Raw genomic sequence first — 20,131 nt, forward strand, 5'->3', positions numbered from 1 at the left:
TCTTATTTGTTTTTGTCTTTGTATTTTTACCAAGTAAAGATTTATTGGACATGACCTTCATAAATGTGACTTTTGTAATGTAACTAAATTAAAGGTGCTTTTACAAATGCACAGCTCACTTGATGAACATTTATATGAAATCAATTATAGATCTGATTTAATTTATGTATTTTGACTTTTGAACTGTCAAACTTAAAGTTGAGAGTCAAGTGTACCAATATAAAATCGTAAATGTGCGTTGTCAACGGAACAAACATAATTTCAATTATTAAAAGTTAAATGTCAACTCTACCCCACCCACATTGTTGCCATATCCACAAACATTTTGAATCACCCAATACATATTTATCAAAATTGTGCAGCTTGCTATTGTCATATTCTAAATGTAATACTCTATTAATTTATTTCTTTTCACCAAATACACTTTATAATAATTATAAAATGTATTAATTTATTAAACCCCAGCTGATTCGCTTTTCCACAGCAAATCTTACATCATCACAGCGACTTTTTACTTTCATCAGTTTTGTTTAGTTTAACCAAATTATTTATTTCAATCGATTCAAACGCTTCAAATGGATCAATGTTCATCAGATAGTTTTTTTTTGTTCATCATCTTTTTATTCATTCTAGTGTTATAATAGATACAAACTACAAAACAAAAATGCTTCCGTCATATTGCTATATCCTAGGTATTTCTATTTATTTGTGAGAGTGCATTTTGTTGATAACATTTTTATTTTTATCTACTTGGACCACAACGCATGAAACTGTAGTGCCACAAGCAAATATGTCAGTATGGTTCCTAAGACCTGCAACAGATGTTGTGACTAGATTCCGTTCAGAGTGAATTTTTACCGAAGCCAAGAATCCCGTCCCGACGATAAATATGTCTGAGGCTTTCAGTTGTGGCTTCTGCAAAATCAGAGTGGTGATAAGCATTTCGATTTGAGCCGACTCCAGAGCACTTAATTTGCTGACAGGACGCTTGAACAAAAACGACAAGATGTCTTGACTCTGCAACAGAAGCTTAATTATTGAAATTCGCTCTAAACTGTCACGAACCATAGTTGCTACTCTTTGTGCCTGGTAGCAAACGTTGCTGAACGCCAAAAAAAACGCCAAAGACTTGACAATAATAAACACGTCGAATTTAAGCAAGGCCACAGCTCCTTGCGCAAACATGACGGCAAAATACCCGTAACCTATCATCAAGACGCAAATGTCGACGCTGAAAATGATGAGAATTTCAGGATAGAGAAACTGCTCGTTCAAGAGGAAATTGCGTCTCAGACACATGTACAGACGTTGGAGCTTCCGGAGTCGGTCGATGAGAGCCGCTCCAGAGCGCAAAGCTTCACTGGTGGTGACAGTGCTTTCGGAAAAATCAGACACCTGCTCTAGATACTTCTGGATGTCTTGGAAACATTTGTCGAAGATGTACTCGTAGACGTAAAAGAGCTGCGTGCAGTACAATCCCAGGGAGGCGTTGGTGAAAATGAAGAACTCGACGGTGCACATTCTGACAAGCAAGTCTTTGTCGATGTTCTCTATGATCAGAGCGCCACAAAACATCACCACCTCTTCTACGATCAAGAAGACGAACAAAGTCAGCAAAATCGTGTGAACCTTCCTTGCAGACTCGCTCGTCAAGATCACTTCAGCTCCGAATTTAAACTTGTTGTTGAAGAGTGACATCAGTCCGTGCGACTCTTGTAGTTTGATTTTGTTTTTGGCCAAGAAAATCAAGTTGAAGACGACCGAAGTTGCGGTGAAGACGATTTCCAAAAGGATGACCACCTGCTTGGTGGTAAATTTCTTCTCCATGTGGTTGACGTCGTTGATTACGCCGTACATCAAGATGAGGTTACACACGATGGTGAGGCATCGTAGAAGAGTAGATGGTTTAAAGTGGGGTCTGACAGGGGGGTCTGAGTGGTAACAGAAGTATCTGGCTTGATAGATGTTGATCTGGTTAATGTATAAAGTAGGACGGAGAGCACAAATTATGCAATCACTGGGTATATTTTTTTGAAGATTTTGACGTAACCTTAAGGTTTCTGGCATTTTGCTTCAACACATTCGTGTTTAACGATCAAAAGAGGTGAGAAATATTGGAATGTAATTAGGTTTGGTAAACAAAACGTCAAGTATAAATGTCATCAAGAACAAATTAGGACAATGACGTCTAATTTGTTTAATTATTAATATATTTTTTTTTAATTTACTGTCACGAGCAATAAATTTTGGTCGTCAATGTCATTTCAAAGTTTGATTAGATTGTCACAAATTTAAAACATTTCCCTGCCTGATTATGCCTACGTCAACAAAGTGTCAAAAAATTGAGAAACAAATGACAATTAATGTCATACAACATGATGATAGGTTATGATATTTACGACTGTTTTACAATGGAGCATTTTCGATTGCGTCAAAGAATGACCTTGACGACCAAACTTTATTGCTCGCGACTGTACATATTCAATTATTGGGTACACCTGTCATCGTGTTTTGGACTTTGTTGACAATCTACAATCTAGAAATAGAAGAAAGGAACATGAGAGATTTTTTTTTTGTTATAAGAAGATGATATGGAATAAAAATGAAATACACAAAGGCAACAATTAACCTCAAAAAACAATTTTTATCTCTTATTGATTTTTATCGACAAATTCAAATACATTCTAGCTCTATTGCTAAAATACGATGAATCACTAAGCTGTAAGGCCACTAGAGCGTAAGTAAATAACCCTACTTTTGGCTTTAAAATTCGTGCAAAATCTCTCATTCTTCTTTAGACCACAAAACGTGGAACTGCAGAGCCACAAGCACATACGTAAGAACAGTTCCTGAAATCTGTAAGAATCCATAGATAGACAAGACTCTTGTCTTGTAATACATTTTTACCGAAGCTAGAAGTCTTGTGCCCATCGTGAACATATCTGAGGCCTTGATCAGTGGCTTCTGCATGGTCAAAGTATTGATGAGTATTTCGATTTGAGCAGATTCCACAAAGGTTAACTTGCTGATCGGATACTTGAACAAGAATGACAACACATCTTTACTCTGCAAGGAAATAAAATTTTGTTTGGTGAAGCATAGAGATTGTGACAAACCGTATTTGCAAGTTGCTCCGCCTCGTAGCAGAGCGCACTGAAAGCAATCACGACCGCTGAGGATTTAAGAATGAGGTAGACGTCGAATTTCAGTGGGACAACCTCCCCTCGGAAAAACATGAGAGCAAAGTAGCTGTAACCTATGAGCAACAAGCAGACGTCGATGCTGTAAGTAATGAAGATCTCCGGTTGGAAAAAATCTTCATTCAGGAGGAGGTTGCGTCTGAGGCACATGTATAGCCGTTGGAGTTTTTGGATTTTGTTGAAGAAAGCGACTTTGGTGTTTGAATCGTGAGCAGCGGATAAGTGGACCAAAGACTTTTCGATTTCATGGAAACAGTGTGTAAACATGGCTTTGTAAACGAAGAGATGTTGCATGCAGAACAGTCCAAGTGTGGCATTAGAGAAGATGCAAATCTCTAGAATGCACATTCGGATCAACAACTCGTTGTCGATGTTGTCCACAATCAGAGCCACACAGAACATTGTTATCTCTTCCACCAGCAACAACACGCTCAACCACAATAAAATCCTGTAAAGATTCCTGGCTGACTCCTTTGTCAAAATCATGTCGACGCCAAATCTGAATCTGCTGTCGAGAAGCGACATCAACCCGTGCGCTTCTTGCAGTTTGATTTTATTCTTTGCTAAATAGATAAAGTTGAAAACGACGGTAGATGTGTTGAAAAGTATTTCCAAAACGATGAGGACTTGCTTGATGGTAAAATGTCGCTCGATGTGTTTGACGTCGTTGATTACACCGTAGACCAACAGGAGGTTGCTTATGATGGTCAAGATTTTAAAGAATTTGGATGGTTTGAATTGTGGTCTCGCGGGAGGGTTCGAATGGTAACAGCAGAATGTGGCCTGAAAGATATTTATTTGGTTTAAATATAAACCAGGACGGACTGCACAGATGACGCAGTCGTTCGGGATATTCTTCTTGCGATATTTCTGGAGATTGATGTTTTCAAACATTTTTGGCTCGAAGCAGAATCTAAAGTCTATATTAATGGCCCAGAAGGTCAATGCTAGATGCGAGTCACTACAACACACTGAGGGTTGAAGTGTAAACAGGATATAAAAAAGTGTAGGTAATCAAGAATAATTAGGAGATGTTTTTTTTATCATTTTCACTAAACAAGTGGTGTTGATGGTAGAATGATGATACTGGAATTGATACAAAACTAGTCAAATGTTTGTTTAATGAGCATTATCACTTTCTATTTTCTTTATTTTTATCTTGTAATATTTTATTAAAAATATCTTATCACAAAATTATTCCTAATAAAATAACCAAGTTTCTTTGAGCACAAATATTTTTTTAACATATAGGGTGTTTTTGAAATGCGTGCACAAATTTTAACCACGAGCTACTGGTTTCATGTACTCGGAAAAAATATCTAAAAAATTCTGTCAAAAAATAAAATGACATTTATTTTTTGAGCTACAATTTTTTTTAATTGCTTTTAGTCTTCTACGTTGTCAAACAACCTCATAGGTAAAATTTCGGCACATTTTAAAAATACACCTGTATATCATATTTTATAAAACGTACACCAATGCGGTTTCCTTGTTTTAAAGCATATTTCCTATAGGTTACTTCGCATTGACGTATATTTTAAAAACATGATATACAGGGTATATTTTCAAAATGTGCCGAAATTTTACCTACGAGGTTGTAGGACAACGTAGAAAACTGGAAGCAATTTAAAAGAATTGTGGCTCAAAAGATAAATGTCATTTTATTTTTTGACAGAATTTTGTAAATATTTTTTCCGAGTTCTACATGAAGCAAGTAGCTCGTGATTAAAATTTGAGCACGCATTTCAAAAACACCCTGTATTTAATTTTTCAATTTTTCAATCAAAAATAACAAATTGTCAAAAACTGAGACCTTTGGTGTTGTTTGTGGTTTGGAACGTGTTTGTCATTGCTTAGTCTACATAACTTAAAATTGAACTTACAGGTTCAAACAAAACAGAATCTTAAAGAGACATGCGTTCAAAAATGTACCGACTACTCAAGACGGTTAGTTTCTGAACACCCGTTATGAATGTACTATCATCTTCAGTAATGAGATCTGATGAAAATAAAGATTTTTGATTTTTTTTTGAATAAACGACAAAAAAATAAAAAACAAGTGGTTTCTATATATTTTTTTTATTATATTGAAGAGTAGAACTACTTATCTAGGCAGATGCAGTCATTTTCAATAAGACAGTTAAAAACTTGACCTTGATTCTTCATTTACTTGGACCACAACGCATGAAATTGTAATGCCACAAGGACATACGTTAGCACAGTTCCTGAAACCTTCACAAAAAAATAACCTTGAGTATCTTTGCAATTAATTCTTACCGAAGCTAGCAGCCCTGTGTCTATGGTGAATATATCAATATTCAACTGCGGTTTCTGTAAAGTCAGAGTGGTGATGAGCATTTCGATTTGTGCCGATTCCAGAGGACTCAACTTGCTAATGGGACATCTAAACAAAAACGACAATATGTCTTGACTCTGCAAAAGAAGAAATCCGTTTCGGTATAAATCGCAACAAATCATCGTTGCCACTTTTTCAGATCGATAACAAAGACCAACATAGGCCCCTACATTAGTCTTGGATCACAATAATAAAAATGTTGATGTAATTTTTTTTAAATCTTTATCAAACACTTACCGGAATTTTTGATTTGAGGTAAAGAGGAAGAATTAAGAATAATTTTTCTTACCACATCAGTAAGTTTTTGACATTTGCAAGTGACCAACACGCTGCTCAAAATGCCTGAGAAGCAAAGTATAAGCGACATGGCTTCCCTATTGGACAAGCTGCGATACTCTTGAACGCACTTAATCAGAAGAAAAGCATTTCCAATAAATATGACACAGAAGGCGGCCCACCACATCAAAAACGCATTCTGACTGGCCCTCGCGAACACTTTAAAATTTTGACAAATCCTCAAATGTAAGATCTGCAATTTCTGCAGCTTCTTCTTCAGCGTTATCTTAAAACTAAACGGGCAGAACCTCTTATTGTCGCTGTTTCTAATCCGAGCGCTCAAAATTCTTTCCACTTGAATGTAGCATCTCTCGAACAAAGTGGTGTAGATCTCGACGTACAGATACACCAGGAGTGCGTTTGAAAAATTTATAAGTACCAACACCAAAATACAAAATGTTTCCAAAGCCAGTTCCAGATCGTACAATTTGAAATTTAGCATGGACATGACAAAACCGGTCGCGATAAACGACGGAAGGATGTAAAACAGGATGAGGGAGTCGATCCTCGTTTTGAATTTCTGGTCGACGAATCCGTCGATTCCGAAGCTGTGGCAATCTTCCAGGATGAAGACGATTCCTCGAATGTGCTTGATGACACCGTTGGCTCTCCACTCCATGAATATTATCATTAGAATCATTACAGAGTTCATGACGCAAATCATCAGCAGGGTTAGGATGTTGTGCAATTCTAAAGTGTCGTTGTGAAGGCAGGACGCTGCGAAATAAAATCCCATCAGGAGCAGAAAGGAGACGGAAATTATTGGGGTTTTGAAAAGTAGGCTGGATTTTTTGAAGTAGAAGCGACTCGGAGGTTTCGAGTGGGGACAGAAGGCTCGCGCTGCAGAAAAATGAAAACTGCTCAAGAACAGAATCGGACGGATTATGCAAATGAAGCAATAGTTTTTCTCGTTTAGGTTGGTGTTGTGGAAAAGCATTGTCGCTTTTTCGCGTTGCGTTCGTAAACAGTGTTTTCGAGATTCAGGAGCGAGGTTATTAGGATCTAATTACTCTGAAATAAACATGGAATATCTCAAGGTTAAGCAAATATTGTAATGTGAGTTGTTATCGGCATAAATCGGACCTCTGACTATATAGGCTGTTCCAAAAGTGAATTGAATGACACTTTAACGTATTCTGAAAATATCCCAACCACATTTTGTAGTTCTTGAATTTTTATAATCCACACAATTACGCCGACAGTTCCAGAAATACTTATGATAGACATGTACACTTGGATGATTCACCACTCGCCTACGGCTCGTGTTGTAATTTTCATCCTCTTGAATAATAGCTCATTATTCTATTCTTATTATTCTCTTGAATATAGCTCAATGATGTTTTCTTTACTTATAGAATTTTTTATTACGACAATGGTCATTCGATAATTAATTTTCAAATCGATAATGTAATTTTTAATTTCGTTATGGGACACGACACGTGTTCAAGTGTTTATCGATTTGTTCGTTATCTACATTGATGACAACCGACAACTAGTAATTAACTATTACATAGCTTTAAACTTTAAAGTACCACTCAAGAATTTTGACTCTGGAAGTTAAAAACATACAACGTCTTAGTTCCTAGTTGTTGATATGAAGAGACAAGTGTTCCTAATTTTGTACTGTATTATCTACTCTGAATGAAAACTAATGAATATGAATTAAAGAATTAAAATGTATTATATTCAAATGTGGTGGAGAAGCCAAGATATTTTTTCATTTAAAAATACAAATATCTCTGTTAATATAAGAACAGTGCGTACTAATAACAGTCAGTAATAGATATAAGTGCAAAGAATCTACCTATATGTTGCGGAAAATGTGATTAACCGGTCATTATGAATAATAACCGGAGATTATACATAATACACAATGAAAGTGGTTATCATAATTAATATCTTGCAATTTATTAAATTTACAGGCTACAGCGTAAATTTAATAAACGGTGGTAAACTGATTCTGAGAATAAATGAATGAATGAATGCTGTAAAAGTATGCATTTCGGACGTTGATCGAGCTAGAAGTGATCCCAGTTCTATTCAAAAAACGAATTTACTATTTGCGAAGAAAAAATACTGCAACTTGAGGAAGTTCCTGATGTAAAAATCTCTTTTGCGGGTATTATGTATAATCTCCGGTTATTATTCATAATTACGACGATTGCGTAAGATATAAACCCGTATTATAGAATATCTTATCTCTTTCGTTTAGTTATTTACTTAAGAAAATAAAAATGTTTCTTACCACGTCATGCAGTTGTTGATATTTATAGACAGCAAACATGCAAGTCAAGAACCTACCCAAAGCACAAAAAATTGAAGAGATAATTTCCCTATTGCTTAAGGAACGATTTTGTTTAATACAGACAGTGTAGAGAAATATATTTCCTACAAAGAGCACAACAAAACAAATCCACCAGACTAGTAAAGGATTTTTGGCTTTTCTCAAAAATACAATAAAATTGCTGTAGATGCACAACTGTAGCACTTGCAACTTTTTAAATCTTTTTGCAAAGAACTGTCGACACAAACTGGTTCTATACTGATGCTTCATTTCAATTCTTGTTTTCAGATTCCAACAAATGTTGGCATAACATTTATCAAACAGATTTCTGTAGATTTCCACGTAAAAAACTATAAGCAAGAAGTTTGAAACGTTTATCAGCATTGTTACCACGACAGAAACTGAATCTAAAATCAACTCCACACTGAAGACTTGGTAGTTCAGCAACGACAGAATCAAACCGATTGTGGCAATCGAAGGCACAAAATACCGCAGAACTAACCGTCAAATGTACAAATGGAATTCTTCATCGACGAATTGGTCCACACCATATTTGTGTCTATTTTCGTGTATGCACATGATTCCTTGCAGATGCATTATTATTTCGTTTGCATTACGTTCCAAGTAAAACAGTAACGCCGTGACTGCCAAATTAGTCAGCACTATTAAGATGAATATTACAACATCGTGTAATTGTAAATTGGGTTTGTAGAAGCGAAAAATAACTGTCACAGTTTCAATCGCCAGAAAAATTATGACTGAGATCAACAGAATAATCTTCAAGAACGAGTTAGGTTTTTGGAGATGCCATCCGGAATCTGGTCCACAATGGAAGCAGTTAACTCTTGCGACCAAAAAATGAAAGCTGCTTAAAAGTAGAATGGAACGAATTGCGCAAATAAAGCAGTTGTTCTTGTCAAGATAACTTGCGTTTTCTAAAATCATGATGACTTTCACTGATAGATTTGGAGTTGGGAGTGGAAAGGGGGTCATTAAAAGGGAATTAGTCGAGATAAACTTGAATTGATGTTATCAAAGCTTGACAACAAATTATCGTATCTGTAAGGTGATTGGACAAATAAGTGGAATATTTAATGTGTTATATTTAGTAACCACGCATCATGTTAAAAATAATACGGTGTATTATAATCAAGAATAAAATGTTGGGGGGAGCATTTATTCAAGTAATTTATTTCGCTGAAAGAATTGCGTATTGTAAATACACAAATACAAAGTGTCTATAAATGAATGTAGGTATATCAAGAATCCTGTGGAATTATGCGGCTCTATAGTTTTATTGTGTCGAACTATGTATGTCGATCCGTTGAAACCGTCAAATCAGATGTCAACAGCCAACTGTCAAATTATTAAACTTTAGCGTCAGTTGTCAGTTTGACGTCTTAGTTTTTGTGCTTGTCATTTTCTTCAATTCTTCTACGTTTCATCTTTCAACAGCGTCTATTAAAAACCACAATAATATGCCACCGAGCGACAAAAATCAAATATACCTACATTCTTTTATAGACACTTTGTACAATGATAAAGATTTTGTTTTTAATCACCAAAATAGATGAAATTGTAACGCAACCAGGACGTAGGTAAGACCAGCAGCCACTATCTAAAATAGAACAAATAAAATTATTTCGCAAACAAAGACATTCTGGTCATAAATTGCTTACAGAGACAATTAATTCTGACTTGATGACAAAGAACTCTGAAGCACTCATTTGCATATTTTCTTGTATGATGATCCTGATCAGAGTTTCAACCTAAGATATGATCAGTGCGGAACGAGTAACGAATACTCAGTGTCTCATTCAACTCACCCTTGAAGCTTCACCGTTGCCCAAACGACTGATTGGATATTTAAAGAGGAACGACATCGGTTCTTGAACCAAACTGTTCAAATTTTCAGACTCGAAGCAAAAAAAGATTTGTCCCACGATCACCACCATGGCCTTCACGAACGTCTGACAGTCGTAAGTCTGGAACTCGATCCTGCCTCTGAAGTAGAGAAGAGTGACGTAAGTGAGGCAAATGATGAGAATGACGGTGTTGGTGATATAAAACACAATAACACTAGGCGAAAAGAAGATACCGCTGAGGGCAAAATTGCTTCTGATGGCCATGTACAATCGCTGCATCGTCTCCAGTTTCTCAAGAAGAGACTCTTCATCTCGTGTCTTTAAAGCTGATTCGGTTTCGCTGAAGCACTTGTCCAGCAAGCTCCTGTAGATTTCGATGTTTTGTATGAAGTAGACCAAAAGCGCCAACAACGCGAAGAAAGACACTTCAGAAGCTACAATACTCAACCAGCGGCTCAGCTCAGCCGAAGTCAGAGTGAACAAGAAGCAGAGATTGAGCAGTTCGAAAGCGCACAAAGCCCACACCAAATGGAACAACTTCCTGCTGATCTGCGTGTACCGCTCTTCGCTCAACACCAATTTCAAACCGTAGAGCAGCTTGTGGTTGATTATTGACAACAATCCGTTGTACTCCTTGATCTTGTGTTTCGTAGCGAAGATGTAGCAAGTGTTGCAGTACATCACGCAACACCCGATCGAGATTTTCATGAAGGTGAGCAAGTGTTCGGCTTTCAGGCCTCGGGAGATTTCCGAAATGTCCTCGATCATGGACGCCAGCAGCACGACGTTGCACAAGAAGTTTAGAAACTGGAAGGTCGACGAAACGCTGAATTCGGCCTGAGATGGAGGAGAGTTGTGGCAGCATTTGTAGCTGCAGTTTAGGATGTTCACTTTGCAGAAGGTTAAGGAGGGGCGAACTGCACAGATCAGACAGTCGATGTGTGAGCGAGGCTTTAGGAGAGTGATGGAGTCGTTGTGACCCATGGCAGGCGAAAAATGGGGTCCCCTCTGAAGAGTTGTCTTTTATATTCTCGTCACAAATTACTAGAGACAATTATTTTCAAATTTAGATCGCAACAAGTAGGAAAATTGTAACGGGAAATTACTAGAATTATTCCCAGCACACTATGACAATTTCCTTTTATCTATTTTGTCCACTTTGGCCAAATTATTTTCATAAATGGATCAATGTCAAATACAATCTATGAAATACATCTACATTCTGTTTCTACTTATTTTGTGAGTGAATTTTGTTAGTAAAATTGTCTACTTGATGGACCACAGTGCATGAAATTGTAGCGCCACAAGAACATAAGTTAGCACCGTTCCCAAGACCTGCAATAAATGTTATGACTACATCCAGTTGGGGAAACAATCTTTACCGAAGCTAAGAGTTCTGTCCCCACAGTAAATATGTCTGAGGCTTTCAGTTGGGGCTTTTGCAAAATGAGTGTGTTGATCATCATCTCGATTTGAGCCGACTCCAGAGCACTCAATTTGCTAACAGGACACTTGAACAAGAACGACAAAATGTCTTGACTCTGAAAAACAAGTTTAAAGCTTGACACTTGTACATAATTTTTTACCGACCATGGTTGCTACTTTTTGCGCATGGTAGCAGATGTTAGTCCACGCCAGAATAAACGCCAAGGACTTGATGACGATGATAAAATCGTACTTGAGCAAGGTCACAGCTCCTTGAGCAAACATGACGGCAAAATACCCGTAACCTATCATCAAGACGCAAATGTCGGCGGTGAAAATGATGAAGACTTCAGGTTGCAGGAAATTCTCGTTCAAGAGGAAATTGCGTCTGAGACACATGTACAGACGTTGGAGCTTCCGGAGTCGGTCGATGAGAGCCGCTCCAGAGTGCAAATCTTCGGTGGTGGCGACAGTGCTTTTGGAAAAATCAGGCAACTGGTCTAAGTACGTCTCGATGTCTTTGAAGCACTTGTCGAAGATGTTCTCGTAGAGGTACAAGAGCTGCATGCAGTAGAGACCTAAGGTGGCGTTGGAGAAAATGAAGATCTCGAGGGTGCACATTCTGGTGAGCAAGTGTTTGTCGACGTTCTCTATGACCAGAGCGGCACAAAACATCACCACCTCTTCTGCGATCAAGAAGACGAGCAGTGTTAGCAAAATCGTGTGAATCTTCTTTGCGGACTCGCTCGTCAAGATCACTTTGGATCCGAATCGGAGTTTGTTGCTGAGGAGGGACATCAATCCGTGCGACTCTTGCAGTTTGATCTTGTTTTTGGCGAAGAAAATCAAGTTGAAGACGACCGAAGACGCGTTGAAGATGATTTCCAAAAGGATGATGACCTGCTTGATGGTAAATTTCTTTTCCATGTGGGTGACGTCGTTGACTACACCGTACATCAAAATGAGGTTCCATACGATGGTGAGGCATCGTAGAAGAATGGATGGTTTAAAGTGGGGTTTGACAGGGGGGTCCGAGTGGTAACAGTAGTATCTAGCTTGGTAGATGTTGACATGGTTAAAATATAAGCCAGGACGAATTGCATAAATTAGGCAATCACTGGGTAAACCTTTTTGCAAATTTTGACGGATGGTGATGTGTCCAGACATTTTGCCGTTGGCTGATACGCTTTTAATGATCAAACTAGCTAACAGGAAGTGAGAAGTATCGAAATGCGATTAGATTCGGTAAACAGTCGTCAAAAATGAACATAATTAAGAACAAATTATGACAATATTATCTTTATTTGTTCTAATTATGATTGATGATCTTTTTGGTGTTGACTGGACAGCGCAAAATGTTCCTTAATTGTAATTAGGTACTTCTTTATTTATTTATGTTATTCAACATCTAGGTTTTTATTTTATTTGTCATCTACAAGAATGAACACAAGAGATTTTTTTTTGCTAAGAGTAAATAGATACTTTTTTATTTAGAAAATCCAAGACCTCTACTATACTATTGCGGTAAGGAATAACGCGAGGTGACATTTTTGTTCGCTGGTTTCAAAGTTGCGGTAGCAGCATTTGGTCCAATCTCGATGTCTGAGGAAATACTTTCCTGATCTGTATCATGTACATCGTCTGCATCTTGGCAGTAGTGACAGAAACAAAACAGAAATAAAAAATGTCTCCAGCCTACTCTTTTGGTCTGTATAATACTAGTTTTTTTCTTACGTTAATAATAATTAATAATAGGTAAAACGTTCTGTGATATTCGTATCGTATCTTCATAGTACGATACTCGATGTACTTTCCCATCTCGTATCGTATTTATAAGTATAAACATAGACACATAAACATAAATAAACAAAAAATAAAAATTACAAAAAATGCCAAAAAAAACTTTTTTTCCAACGTCAAGTCTGAAAATGACATTTCCATCACTCAATTTAGAGATGAAAGTGGGCGTTTGCATCACATGTGAGGAAAGTTAATCACTTCCCTCACTAGTGGGGAAAGTAAAACAAAAATTTGATCCCCATTTAGGTATGTACATACTTTCTTTAAAATAACGTTCAAATATACATTTGTAAGAATTCTTTATTAACAATTAGCACTTACAAAGATACTTAACTTTTTTATCAGTATTATAGAAATTAAATGTACAATTTTTTACACGAATTAAAACTCCAAATGTTCCTGTTTTTTTTTTTCTAAATAACGTGTCGGTACAGAGCTTGACGTTGAAGCCAAACTAGCGCTTCTTGCTACTTGTCTCCATCTCAGTAACGCATTGTATTCCTTTCCGTAGCGTGCTCGAGATTTTATAGGTAATAACTCCAAAGATACCTAGTTCGCTGCTTCTTTAATTTCTGTATTTGGTAAATTTACAACACTATCTTCTACTTCCATCACTATTTGTTTAGTAAATTCTGATTGATTTTCAAGTTTTGGTAAAAACACGACTTGACATTCATTAATTAAATTTTATTGTTTACTGTGAGCATGGAAACGTGATTTTCAAATTTTACTTGTATGTTGATTTGTATAAAATAATAAATTGATAATCCTATGCAAGATAAACCGAAAGCTCTTGACGTTGGAAAAAATAGTATGTTATATACGTGAGGAAAGGTCCATTGCTAAACTTGAATGATTAGATCAACTCGCTATCGCTCGTGATCCAATTGTCATTCTCGTTTAGCAATGCATCCCTTTCCTCACTTATATAACAATATACTATTAATTCCTATTCCCCAACCCCTCTCCTTCTCTATCCTTTCCCTCCTCTTCCATATCTCTTTCATCTATCCTATCTCTCTTCCGTCTTCATTCCGTATTTCTCCTCGCTCCTTTTCCTCCCTCTCTCTCTCATTCATTGCACATGTGCCAGATTGTCTCTCTCTCCTCGTAGCACATTCTGCACCTTTTTTCCTCTCTTTCCATTCAATACCTGTTTTCTCTCTCCTCGTTCCCACATCTGAATTTCGCCATCATTCTTCTCTCTCTGGCACTCTCTCCCCAGGTATTCCGGAATTTCGTGTGTCATACATCTCTCATACTCTCTGTTGTACCTTGATTCTTTGATTCTCTTTCTTCTTTCTTGCTTGTCCGTGTCTTTGTCCCTTTCACTCAGTTCTACATTCATCCATCTTCCTTTTGCTCTAAATCCTTCCGCTTCTTCACTGGCATATCCGTTCCTCCGGTAGTACTTCTCCTTCTTCTTCTTCTTCTCCTTGTTATTTTTCTTATATCTCCAATATTGCGTCAGTATTTTGCACTCTTTTCTTCCATCCATTTGGTCCTCAAACTTTGCCGCACTCTTTCTCACTTTCACTCTCAGCCTGCTCCTCTTGCAATCTTCTCTCACTACATAACCTGGCGTTTCTCTGTTCACTCTTAGCAGCTATCTCAAATATTTTTCTTGCACCCTCTGGTTTCTTCCATCCCCAGATCTCTGCCCCGTACATCAATACGTTCTCTACTATGCTCTCAAACATCATCATTCTCCTTCTGAAATCATTCGCCTTCCCACTTTCTCTCTTCTATTCCCCACACACATACCACTAGCTTGTTTGCCTTCCTTACTATCTCTCTCATGTGTGCCTTGTCCGTAGCCCTTTGAACTCGCTCACTCGTTTTATTTTCCTTCCTTCCCACTTCCACTCATTCTCTTCACTCTTCCTTTTTCTCTTGTTGAACACTATCATTTTCGCCTTCTTAACATTTGCTTTCAGCTTTTTCTTCCACACATACTTTCCCAAGCTCCTCCTGATTTCTTTCACTCTTTGGCACTATTACCAAGTCGTCTGCAAACTCCAGGCTCCAAACTTTCTCCCTACACACCACACTCCCCCAAGCTTGTGCTTTCCTTAACATTTCGACTACATATATCGTGAACAGCGGGGGGCTGAGCGGGCTGCCCTGTCTCACTCTCTGTCGTCTCAAACCAGTCACCTTCTTTTTCTCCCACCTTCATCTTGTTTCTTGTTGTCGCGTGTATCTCCTCAATCTTCCGTACCAGCCATTCGCTTGTTCCCCTCTTTCTCTCGTACACTCAAACATTTTCCCTGTGTCTACCTCTTCAAATGCCGCCCTGTAGTCTACGAACAGTGCATACATCATCCCCCTTTCTTCTTTAATTCGTTCCTTGTTACATGGTCCAGGATGTACACATTGTTTATAGTACCCTTTCCCTTTCTGAATCCTGCGTGACTGTACGGCACCACTCCCTTTTCCTCGATCTCTCTTTTCATCCTTTCGCTCAAGACTGACCCATACAACTTATATCCTGTGTTTAGGAGAGTTATTCTTCATTAGTTTTCTACTTTGTTTTTCTCGCCTTTTTTATAAATAGGACAGATTACTCCCTCTCCCCAGCCGACCGGGAATCCCTCTTTACCCCGTTGCTTTTCTCTTTTTCAGTTTCCTTATTTGTCTCTCTACCTCTTCTACTGGTATTTCTGTGTCCTCTGGGACCGTCTGCTTCCTCTTAATGCCTGTTTCTGCCTTTCCTTCTTCCTTTCTCCCTTCCAGTAGTTTTCTGCATTGTTATTTCCTCATTCACTGATCCCTTTTCCTTTCTCCCTTAGTTTATGTATTTCCATACCTCCTTCTCTGTTCTTATTTCCTTTATCTCTTTCTCCTGCTTCTTCTTCTCTCTACATCTCTCTCTGTATCTTCTTTTCGCTTGTAGGAAAAAATATATTAAATACAATCTATAAATTAAAATTCTATTTGATTTACTATCTGTTCACATTTCTACATTCTACATTTTTCTACTTATTTCGTGAGTGCATTTTGTTAGTGAAATTGTCTACTTGATGGACCACAGTGCATGAAATTGTAGCGCCACAAGAACATAAGTTAGCACCGTTCCCAAGACCTGCAACAAATATTATGATTACGTCCAGTATCGGAAAAAATCTTTACCGAAGCTAAGAGTTCTGTCCCCACAGTAAATATGTCTGATGCTTTCAGTTGCGGCTTTTTCAAAATCAGAGTGTTGATGAGCATCTCGATTTGAGCCGACTCCAGAGCACTCAATTTGCTAGCAGGACACTTGAACAAGAACGACAAAATGTCTTGACTCTGAAAAACAAGTTTAAAGCTTGACACTTGTACATAATTTTTTACCGACCATGGTTGCTACTTTTTGCGCATGGTAGCAGATGTTAGTCCACGCCAGAATAAACGCCAAGGACTTGATGACGATGATAAAATCGTACTTGAGCAAGGTCACAGCTCCTTGAGCAAACATGACGGCAAAATACCCGTAACCAATCATCAAGACGCAAATGTCGGCGGTGAAAATGATGAAGACTTCAGGTTGCAGGAAATTCTCGTTCAAGAGGAAATTACGTCTGAGACACATGTACAGACGTTGAAGCTTCCGGAGTCGGTCGATGAGAGCCGCTCCAGAGTGCAAATCTTCGGTGGTGGCGACAGTGCTTTTGGAAAAATCAGGCAACTGGTCTAAGTACGTCTCGATGTCTTTGAAGCACTTGTCGAAGATGTTCTCGTAGAGGTACAAGAGCTGCATGCAGTAGAGACCTAAGGTGGCGTTGGAGAAAATGAAGATCTCGAGGGTGCACATTCTGGTGAGCAAGTGTTTGTCGACGTTCTCTATGACCAGAGCGGCACAAAACATCACCACCTCTTCTGCGATCAAGAAGACGAGCAGTGTTAGCAAAATCGTGTGAATCTTCTTTGCGGACTCGCTCGTCAAGATCACTTTGGATCCGAATCGGAGCTTGTTGCTGAGGAGGGACATCAATCCGTGCGACTCTTGCAGTTTGATCTTGTTTTTGGCGAAGAAAATCAAGTTGAAGACGACCGAAGACGCGTTGAACATGATTTCCAAAAGGATGATGACCTGCTTGATGGTAAATTTCTTCTCCATGTGGGTGACGTCGTTGACTACACCGTACATCAAAATGAGGTTGCATACGATGGTAAGGCATCGTAGAAGAATGGATGGTTTAAAGTGGGGTTTCACAGGGGGGTCCGAGTGGTAACAGTAGTATCTAGCTTGGTAGATGTTGACCTGGTTAAAATATAAGCCAGGACGAATTGCACAAATTAGGCAATCACTGGGTAAACCTTTTTGAAAATTTTGACGGATGGTGATGTGTCCAGACATTTTGCCGTTGGCTGATACGCTTTTAATGATCAAACCAGCTAACACGAAGTGAGAAGTATCGAAATGCGATTAGATTCGGTAAACAGTCGTCAAAAATGAACATAATTAAGAACAAATTAGGACAATATTATCTTTATTTGTTCTAATTATGATTGATGATCTTTTTGGTGTTGACTGGACAGCGCAAAATGTTCCTTAATTGTAATTAGGTACTTCTTTATTTATTTATGTTATTCAACATCTAGGTTTTTATTTTATTTGTTATCTACAAGAATGAACACAAGAGATTTTTTTTTGTTAAAAGTAAGTAAACAGATACTTTTTTATTTAGAAAATCCAAGACCTCTACTATACTATTGCGGTAAGGAATAACGCGAGATGACATTTTTTTTCGCTGGTTTCAAAGTTGCGGTAGTAGCATTTGGTCCAATCTCGATGTCTGAGGAAATACTTTCCTGATCTGCATCATGTACATTGCCTGCATTTTGGCAGTAGTGACAGAAACATAACAGAAATAAATAATGTCTCCAGCCTACTCCTTTGGTCTGTACAATACTAGTTTTTTTCTTCCGTTAATAATTAATAATAGGTAAAACGTTCTATGATATTCGTATCGTATCTTCATAGTACGATACTTGATGGCCTTTCCCATCTCGTATCGTATTTATAAGTATAAACATAGGCACATAAACATAAATAAACAAAAAATAAAAATTACAAAAAATGCAAAAAAAAGGTATTAATTCCTATCCCCCACCCCTCTCCTTCTCTATCCTTTCCCTCCTCTTCCATATCTCTTTCATCTACCCTGTCTCCCTTCCGTCTTCATTCTGTATTTCTCCTCGCTCCTTTTCCTCTCTCTCTCTCATTCATTCCACATGTGCTAGATTGTCTCTCTCTCCTCGTAGCACATTCTGCACCTTTTTCCTCTCCTTCCATTCAATACCTGTTTTCTCTCTCCTCGTTCCCACATCTGAATTTCGCCATCATTCTTCTCTCTCTGCACTCTCTCCCCAGGTATTCCGGAATTTCGTGTGTCATACATCTCTCATACTCTCTGTTGTACCTTGATTCTTTGATTCTCTTTCTTCTTTCTTGCTTGTCCGTGTCTTTGTCTCTTTCACTCAGATCTACATTCATCCATCTTTCTTTTGCTCTCGATCTTTCCACTTCTTCACTGGCATACCCGTTCCTCCGGTAGTACTTCTCCTTCTACTTCTACGTCATTAATTAGTTCAACAATTGTCTCCAGTGTTCCTTCCGTTCCATACATCCATGCTTCATTCTGCACCACGTTCCTCCCCGTTGCTTTTCTGTTTTTCAGTTTCCTTATTTGTCTCTCTACCTCTTCTACTGTGATTTCTGTGTCCTTTGGGACCGTCTGCTTCCTCTTAATGCCTGTTTCTGCCTTTCCTTCTTCCTTTCTCCCTTCCAGTAGTTTTCTGCATTGTTATTTCCTCTCTCACTAATTCCTTTTCCTTTCTCTCTTAGTTTATGTATTTCCATACCTCCTTCTCTGTTCTTATTTCTTTTATCTCTTTCTCCTCCCTCTCCTTCTCCTGCTTCTTCTTCTCTCTACATCTCTCTCTGTATCTTCTTTTCGCTTCTAGGAAAAAAATTATATTAAACTCAATCTGTAAAATAAAATTCTATTTCATTTTCTGTCTGTTCTACATATTTCTACTTATTTCGTGAGTGCATTCTGTTAGTGAAATTGTCTACTTGATGGACCACAGCGTATGAAATTGTAGCGCCACAAGAACATAAGTTAGCACCGTTCCCAAGACCTGCAACAAATGTTATGATTACATCCAGTATCGGAAAAAATCTTTACCGAAGCTAAGAGTTCTGTCCCCACAGTAAATATGTCTGAGGCTTTTAGTTGGGGCTTTTGCAAAATCAGGGTGTTGATGAGCATCTCGATTTGAGCCGACTCTAGAGAACTTAATTTGCTAACAGGACACTTGAACAAGAACGACAAAATGTCTTGACTCTGAAAAACAAGTTTAAAGCTTGATATTTGTACATAATTTTTACCGACCATGGTTGCTACTCTTTGCGCATGGTAGCAGATGTTAGTCCACGCCAGAATAAACGCCAAGGACTTGATGACGATGATAAAATCGTACTTGAGCAAGGTCACAGCTCCTTGAGCAAACATGACGGCAAAATACCCGTAACCAATCATCAAGACGCAAATGTCGGCGGTGAAAATGATGAAGACTTCAGGTTGCAGGAAATTCTCGTTCAAGAGGAAATTGCGTCTCAGACACATGTACAGCCGTTGGAGCTTCCGGAGTCGGTCGATGAGAGCCGCTCCAGAGTGCAAAGCTTCCGTGGTGGCGACAGTGCTTTTGGAAATATCAGGCAACTGGTCTAAGTACGTCTCGATGTCTTTGTAGCACTTGTCGAAGATGCTCTCGTAGAGGTACAAGAGCTGCATGCAGTAGAGACCTAAGGTGGCGTTGGTGAAAATGAAGATCTCGAGGGTGCACATTCTGGTAAGCAGATGCTTGTCGACGT

General features: G+C 38.2%; 2 protein-coding genes and 1 long non-coding RNA gene across 3 annotated transcripts; all 3 read right to left on the reverse strand.

Moving 5' to 3' along the window:
* Positions 1–678: 678 nt before the first annotated feature.
* LOC138122163 (uncharacterized) lies at positions 679–2,152 on the reverse strand. The gene is made up of 2 exons (XM_069036309.1): positions 859–2,152; positions 679–812 (listed from the first exon to the last, which is right to left on the reverse strand). The coding sequence occupies exons 1-2, from the start codon at positions 2,065–2,067 to the stop codon at positions 747–749; spliced, it is 1,275 nt and encodes a 424-aa protein (XP_068892410.1). The 5' UTR covers positions 2,068–2,152; the 3' UTR covers positions 679–746.
* A 556-nt stretch (positions 2,153–2,708) lies between these two features.
* LOC138122164 (uncharacterized) lies at positions 2,709–4,568 on the reverse strand. The gene is made up of 2 exons (XM_069036310.1): positions 2,908–4,568; positions 2,709–2,856 (listed from the first exon to the last, which is right to left on the reverse strand). The coding sequence occupies exon 1, from the start codon at positions 4,092–4,094 to the stop codon at positions 3,018–3,020; it is 1,077 nt and encodes a 358-aa protein (XP_068892411.1). The 5' UTR covers positions 4,095–4,568; the 3' UTR covers positions 2,709–2,856; positions 2,908–3,017.
* A 714-nt stretch (positions 4,569–5,282) lies between these two features.
* On the reverse strand, positions 5,283–8,588 carry LOC138122464 (uncharacterized). The gene is made up of 3 exons (XR_011156514.1): positions 8,138–8,588; positions 5,478–5,633; positions 5,283–5,432 (listed from the first exon to the last, which is right to left on the reverse strand). It is a non-coding gene; the product is annotated as an uncharacterized lncRNA (long non-coding RNA).
* Positions 8,589–20,131: the final 11,543 nt, after the last annotated feature.

Source organism: Tenebrio molitor, chromosome 1 (assembly GCF_963966145.1).
Source record: "Tenebrio molitor chromosome 1, icTenMoli1.1, whole genome shotgun sequence".
Taxonomy (NCBI): Eukaryota; Metazoa; Arthropoda; class Insecta; order Coleoptera; family Tenebrionidae; genus Tenebrio; species Tenebrio molitor.

Excerpts from the sequence above, each read along its gene's own strand:
- LOC138122163 (XM_069036309.1), bottom strand. The coding sequence starts at position 2,067 with ATGCCAGAAACCTTAAGGTTACGTCAAAATCTTCAAAAAAATATACCC. Across the intron at positions 813-858 it reads GGACGGGATTCTTGGCTTCG|GTCTTAGGAACCATACTGAC; the intron begins GTAAAAATTCAC and ends CATCTGTTGCAG.
- LOC138122164 (XM_069036310.1), bottom strand. The coding sequence starts at position 4,094 with ATGTTTGAAAACATCAATCTCCAGAAATATCGCAAGAAGAATATCCCG.